This window comes from Bubalus bubalis, chromosome 2 (assembly GCF_019923935.1).
Source record: "Bubalus bubalis isolate 160015118507 breed Murrah chromosome 2, NDDB_SH_1, whole genome shotgun sequence".
Classification (NCBI taxonomy): Eukaryota; Metazoa; Chordata; class Mammalia; order Artiodactyla; family Bovidae; genus Bubalus; species Bubalus bubalis.
In genome coordinates this window covers 184557837-184564819 of record NC_059158.1, presented here as the reverse complement: position 1 = coordinate 184564819, position 6983 = coordinate 184557837, and the positions used below count along the sequence as shown (strand labels likewise).

Sequence of the window (6983 nt, the reverse complement as noted above, 5' to 3'; positions counted from 1 at the left end):
TCTGCCACACATTAGCATGAATCAGCCATAGGTACACTCGTGTCCTGTGATGACTGGAGGGGTGGGATGGAGGGGGAGGCAGGACTCAGGGCCTTGGGGTTTGAAGAAGCAGAGTCCCATGGACAGAGAGATCCATATCGCCCTTTACAGAGGCCACTCTGGCAGCTGCTTGGATGGTGTTTTAGGGGTGGGGGTAGCCCGGAGGGGCCTGGTGAGTGGTCATGAAGGGAGAACCTGCCCCGCCCCACCCCCAGACCCTGCCCCCAGTACCCACTGCTTTGCCCCAAACACACACTCCCCCTGTTGGCCCCCCGGCCTTGGTTTTTCCTAAGATCTCAATCCACCCTCAGAAGAGACAGCCTGGGAGATTCAGAAGGTCCAAGAGGCAAGTGGTAGCTAGGGGCGAGGCCAAGCCCCTTCCTCTTCCAGGAGTGCTTTAAAGGCTCCAGGCGGAGGTCGGGGCTGTGGCCAGTGGTCCTGGGGGGCCTTCCCCAGACCTCAAGATGCAGGGGGACAGGTTAGAGGGTATGGCACTTGGGGGTCTCGCCCTCACATCTGGACAGATAACGCAGGTGATTCTTGTAGGTGTTCAGGTTCCGCTGCAGGCAGAAGGCCAATGTCTTGTCACAGGCGCACAGCTGCTGCTCACACCAGCTCCCCTTGGTGGCTGCGAGGGGGTGGAGGAGGGCATTTAAGTGGTCTGCTCCTTACCATGGTAGGGTGGGTCATCGCCCCTGGAGGGGAGCCGCTGAAGGCAGCTCAGCCCTCGTCCACCCTTTGGTGCCCTTCCCGGGTCCTTGGACTCTCCTCTGTGATCTTGGGCATGGGGTATGACCTCCCTGTGTGCCATTGGTCCTTCGTTCATTCATCTGTTCAGTAAACAACTGAGCACCTGTCCTTCGGGAGTCCCAGGAGGGAGAGGAGAACAGAATGGACACCTGAGTTCACACTCCCCTGGGGCGGGGGGTGGGTTGTTGAGCAGATGTCGGAGAAGTGTGTGGTCATTGTTGTTCAGTCGCTCAGTCCTGTCCAACTCTTTGTGACCCCACGGATGCCAGCGTGCCAGGCCTCTCTGCCCTTCACAGAAGTGAGTGCAACTGTGCTTACCCGGAAGTAAGGAACGAGGCAGGGGCTCTGAGCCGGTAACTGATGGGACTGACTGATTTGAGCTGAGATCAGAAGAGTGAGCTGTTCCTCCTACTCTGGAAAGCCAGGGTGGAGGAGAGGGACTGTTCCTGGCAGAAGGAACAGCGTGTGCCAAGACCTTGAGGAAAGACGGACCATGGTGCTTCAGATTCACCATCTGTCAAATGGGGATAAGAGAGCCAGACCTACTGTATAGTGTGGGGAACTCTGCTCAGTATTTTGTAATAATCTATAAGGGATAAGAATCTGAAAAAGAATATGTATACACACACACACACACACACACACACACATATATATATATATATCCAGATTAAAATAAGAAGGCAAAGCCTTTAGCACATAGTAAGTGGTCTATAAATGTTGGCCATTTCAGTTGTTGCCCCTAAGTTCTCAGTTGACAGGGACAGATGGTGAGCCCATTCAGCTTCCAGCCCCAGGACTTGCTGCCTTTCTCCGTGCGTGGATCCTGGGGCTTGGTGACCTGGGTTACAGCCCAGGCTTTCTCATTTGTAGCTGTGTGACCCTGAGCAAACAGTTCACTCTAGTTTCAGTTTTCTTGTCAGTAAAATGGAGATCAGGGCTTTCCAGGTGGCTCAGAAATTTGCCTGCCAAGCAGGAGACATGGGCTCAAGTCCTGGGTCAGGAAGTTCCCCAAGCAAGGAAATGGCAACATGCTCCAGTATTTTTGCCTGGGAAATCCCATGGACAGGGCAGATGGGTGGGTCACACGTCATGGGGGTGCAAAGAGTAAGATACGACTTAGTGACCAAGAACAACAACAAGAAAGTGATCACCAGGGTGGTGCTGCCTCCTATCTGGGCTGCTCTAGAACCCATGATGATGAAAAAATGAGCACTAAACTCGGTAGCCGGAGTATTTATCAAGCATGCATCTGCAGGGCACCTTATGTCTCCTCCTATTTTAGTTTTTGAATTAACTTTGTGGAGCAGAATGCTATTATCATCCTGAGTTTCCAGAGGAGGATCCTGAGGTTCAGAGAAGTTAAGCAAAGTGTTCAAGGTCACACAGCTGGTCAGTGGTGGGTCTGGGATCTAAGCTGAGGTCTGACAGCCTTCCAGACCCTAAAGGGGTCAAAATACCCATTGGACCTCTCCGTACTCCTACCCCTATTGCTGCCTCTCCTTCACAGCCCAGATATTGAACTGGACATATGAGAAAAACAGAGAGGCTGAGCAGCTTGTGCTTTGTCACACAGCATACGAAAGCAATGTGTGCGATAACTGCTCTGGTCAGCCTCCTACTCCAACCCTGAGGCCCAGGCACTCACAACACTGGACTTTCCCCTGGAAAAAGGTGTAGTGGTAATGATCGAAGTTGATGTCACAGTTGTTGGATTTCAGGTGACGGTAGCAGCAGTCATGGTCATGGCAGCACCTGGCAGGAGAGGACAGGAGGTGGGTGAGTCCTTGGCTGACTTGAGTCTCAGGTTGCCCCTGCCCCAGAGCAGAAACTGTGTGTCCGCCTCGGAAGTCAAGGCCTGTGGGGTCTAGTCTTCCTTCTAGCTAAAACTTCTCAAGTGCTTCCTCTGTACCAGGTGGTGGTTTAGTCTCTAAGGCGTGTCTGACTCTTGAGACTCCATGGACCGTAGCCCGCCAGACTCCTCTGTCCATGCAATTCTCCAGGCAAGAGTACTGGAGTGGGTTGCTAATTCCTTCTCCAGGGGATCTTCCTGACCCAGGAATCGAACCCGAGTCTCCTGCATTGCAGGCAGATTGTTTACCATCTGAGCTATGAGGAAGATTCCCTCCTGTGTACCAGGCACCTGTTCTACCTAGGAATTCTCTCTTAATCCTTTTGGCCGCTCTAGGATAGAGGTACTAGCATTATCCCCATTGCATAAATGAGGAAACTGAGGCTCTGGGCGGTCAAGCCACTTGCCCAGGATCATACAGCCTGTATGTGGTGGGTGAGGGTGCTGGCCTCAGGCCTGGCTGGCTCTCACCCCTTCTCTGGCAGATCCCTGGGTTGCTGTGAAAACCAATGAGATCACGGCAAAAAGGAGTGGGACTTTTTTAAAAACAATGTTCAATGGCAATGGGAAGTGTTTGAGGCTCTTCTAACTAGTTTGGGGTTGAGAGTGCAAGGCAGACTTCAGAAACTCTGGGGAACCCTCCAGAAGGGCTGGGGCTTGATCGGAGCTCAGCAGAGTTCCTAGCAGGGAAAAACATGGGACCATTCAGGTAAGACCTAAATCAAATCCCTTGTGATTATACAGTGGAGGTGATTAATAGATTCAAGGGATTAGACCTGATAGACAGAGTGCCTTGAAGAACAGCTATGGACTGAGGTTTGGAACATTGTACAGGAGGTGGTAACCAAAATCATCCCAAAGAAAAAGATATGTAAGAAAGTAAAATAATTGTCTGAGGATACCTTACAAATAGCTGAGAAAAGAAGAGAAGTGAAAGGCAAAAGACAAAGGGAAAGATATTTCCAAATCAATGCAGAGTTCCAGAGAAGAGCAAGGAGAGATAAGAAAGCCTTCTTCCGTGATCAGTGCAAAGAAATAGAGGAAAACAGTAAAATGGGAAGGACTAGAGATCTTGTCAATAAAACTGGAGACACCAGGGGAATATTTCATGCCAAGATGGGCACAATAAAGGACAGAAGTGGTATGGACCTAACAGAAGTGAAAGAGATTAAGAAGACGTGGCAAGAATACACAGAAGAACTATACAGAAAAGGACTTAATAACCTGGATAACCACCATAGTGTGATCACTCGCCTACAGCCGGACGTCCTGTTGTGTGAAGTCAAGTAGGCCTTAGGAAGCATTACTAGAAACAAAGCTATTGGAAGTGATGGAATTCCAGTTGAGCTCTTTCAAACCCTAAAAGATGATGCTGTAAAAGTGCTCCACTCAATAAGCCAGGGAAATTTGGGAAACAGCAGTGGCCACAGGACTGAAAAAGTCAGGTTTCATTCTGATCCCAAAGAAAGGCAATGCCAAAGAATGTTCAAACTACTGCACAATTGTGCTCACTTCACATGCTAGCAAGGTAAGGCTCAAGCTCCTTCAGGCTAGGCTTCAACAGCACATGGCACCAAATGAATAAATGGATGGAGAAGGAGCAGGAGAGGGAAGGGGAGGGTCCCTGGGGAGAGGCAGAGCACGATTGGGAGGAGTTACCGGTCTGTGGCATCTCTGGGTTGGCCTTGGCCACCAATTCCGCAGTAACAGCCATAGGATAAATAGAAGAAGATGGGGATCTTCCCCGTCACTTGTCTGACCATCTTGTTCAGGTCCAGCATGTCGGCCTCGGCTGGAACCATACCTGCCAAGGAGCCCAGCCACAAGGAGAGGATGTGAATCTCAGGGGAGCCCAGGGGGCGGCAGGCCTGGCACCTCTGCTCTGCTGGGCCAAACCACTGCCCTTGGATAATAAAGTAACAACAAACACTATGGCTATTGGAAATATAATGACAATTGGTAACTGATTACCATGGATCTTTTCATGTAGAGACCTATTGACTCCTTCCTTTCCATGAGAGACTCTTTTTTTTTAAATCCTTTTATTTTGGTTTATTCTCAATGTAGAGAAAAGTTGCCAAGATCATATAAAGAGATCTCATACACCTCCCCATTCAGTTTCCTCTCATCGTGGTATATGTATGAAAACTAAGAAACCAGTATTGGAAACACAAATGCTGTTTTTAATCTCCATTTTAGGGATGAACACACTGAGGCTCAGTAACTTGTTCCAGGTCATGGTAGCTGGTAAACAGAGGAGCAGGATTAAAGCCTAGGGCAGTCTGGTTCTGCTCTGTCTCTGGGTTCACATTCTATAGTAGGAAGACACTCCTCCCCACCCCACCCCCGACTCCCACCACAGCCCATAGAGAATCCACACATTAAACAGTATGCATGGGGGCTTCCCTGGTGGCTCAGTGGTAAAGAATCCGCCTGCCAATGCAGGAGACACAGGTGCAGTCCCTGGTCCAGGAAGAGCCCACGTGCCGAGGAGCAGCTAAGCCCATGCGCCACAGCTATCGTGCCTGGGAGCCACAGCTGCAGAGCCCACGTGCTGCAGTTACTGAAACCTACGCCCCCCAGCACCTTCCTTCAACAACAAGAGAACCCCCCGTGCTGAGAAGCCCACACACCGCTACTAGAGAGAAACCTCACCCAGCAACGGAGACCCATCACTGCCAGAAATAAAATAAAATAAATAAAGTCATTTTTTTAAAAAAGCCTCTTCAAAAAACTATGCATGGCTCTTCTGGGAAGCAGCGTGATTTAGAAATCAATGTTTTTCATGAATATTTTTCACTTCAGTCATAATATCTGCTGGTGAGAATTGATCATAAGGGGAATTCATTTTATTGGGAGAGAGGAATGCATTATATTGTTAGGAGAAATAAAATACATTAAGCCAATGAGTTCAGGGAAGAATTTGGGAGAAACAGATGAGATGCGAAAGGGACTGGAATGTACCTGTGTGCAACCTCAGGAGATGCCCTAAGGACACAGATGGAGCCCGAGTCTCAGAGAGACTGGGCTGGGGAGGCTCCTTTGGGTGACCCTAGTTTTGGAAGCTAACCCCCCACCCTCAAGTAAATGGTGGTATAACGAAAGCTCTACACTCAAATAAAGTGAGTAATAAGCATGGGAGAGCCCTAAACTAGGGAAAGCTGGGGCTGGGATGATGTGGGCAGTGGGCCGGGGGTGCCATCAGAAGCAGGGTGCTTGCCTTGTGAAGAAAGTGATAGTTACTCAGTGGTGCCCGACTCTTTGCAACCCATGGACTGTAGCCTGCCAGGCTCCTCTGTCCATGGGATTTCCCAGGCAAGAATACTGGAGTGGATTGCCATTTTCTTCTCCAGGGGATCTTGCCAACCCAGGGATCAAACTTCAGTCTCTTGCATTGCAGGTGGATTCTTTACTGACTGAGCCACCAGGAAAGCCCCCTAAAAGTGTGGAGAGGTGTGCATATGTAAGAGATTACTATTATCTGGTCAGAGGGACACAGGAGAGCAGATCCATTTCTGTAGTTTGTGTTCAAAGTACCACAGACGTCAGTTCAGCTGGAGCCCAGTTTCTGAACTTCTAGTTTCCCGCCTTTGCCTGCCACACAGCTTGGCCACCCACAGCTCTCTGACTGAAGCTACTGTTCCAGGGGATTGAGCCACTGACGACTCCTTGCAGGGAGCCAAATAGTGGGGGACTGGAGACCAGGGCAGTGACAATCAGCAGAGCAGCTCAGTTTAGGAAAGAGATACAGGGCATCCCAGCTTCCCTTCCTGCCCTCCCGGCTAAAGGTGGTGTCCCCACTTACCAGCAAAGACCAGCAGTGCGCAGAGCAGGGAGAGGCCCATGACCCCAGCACAGAGCAGTGGAGGCAGTGACTGGAAGTCCCCTTGTGAGGCAGCAGCCCCTTATATCAGATGGCCCCTGCCCTCCGAGCTCGCTCCCGCCCTCCCAGCTTCAGCTCTGCCGGAGGTCACCTATGCTCTTTGTGTTTCCTCTTTTCTGGCAATGCGGAGTTTTATTATTTCTGTTTTTAATATCTTTAAAAAATGTTTTTGATTGCATGTTTGGCATAGAAGATTTGGAGAACTTGAACAACTAGAAGCAATTTAAAATCATTTGTGAATCCATTCATCACCATTAATTTTGTCAATGAAATTGACATATAACTGTGTAAATTTAAGTGTACAATATATTGATGTGATACATTTATATTTCATGACCTTGTGTTAGTGCAGCAATAACTAGAATTTCCATCCCATCACATAATTACAATTTCTCTTTGTGGTTGCAATAATTAAGATCTAGTCTCTAGGCAAGTTTGGTGATTATGACACAATATTGT

The 6983-nt window shown here is 49.2% G+C and overlaps 1 protein-coding gene across 1 annotated transcript; it reads right to left on the bottom strand.

Moving 5' to 3' along the window:
• Positions 1 to 292: 292 nt before the first annotated feature.
• Positions 293 to 6486, bottom strand: LOC123332249 (group IID secretory phospholipase A2-like). The gene is made up of 4 exons (XM_044938184.1): positions 6447 to 6486; positions 4301 to 4445; positions 2438 to 2544; positions 293 to 667 (listed from the first exon to the last, which is right to left on the bottom strand). The coding sequence occupies exons 1-4, from the start codon at positions 6484 to 6486 to the stop codon at positions 519 to 521; spliced, it is 441 nt and encodes a 146-aa protein (XP_044794119.1). The 3' UTR covers positions 293 to 518.
• Positions 6487 to 6983: the final 497 nt, after the last annotated feature.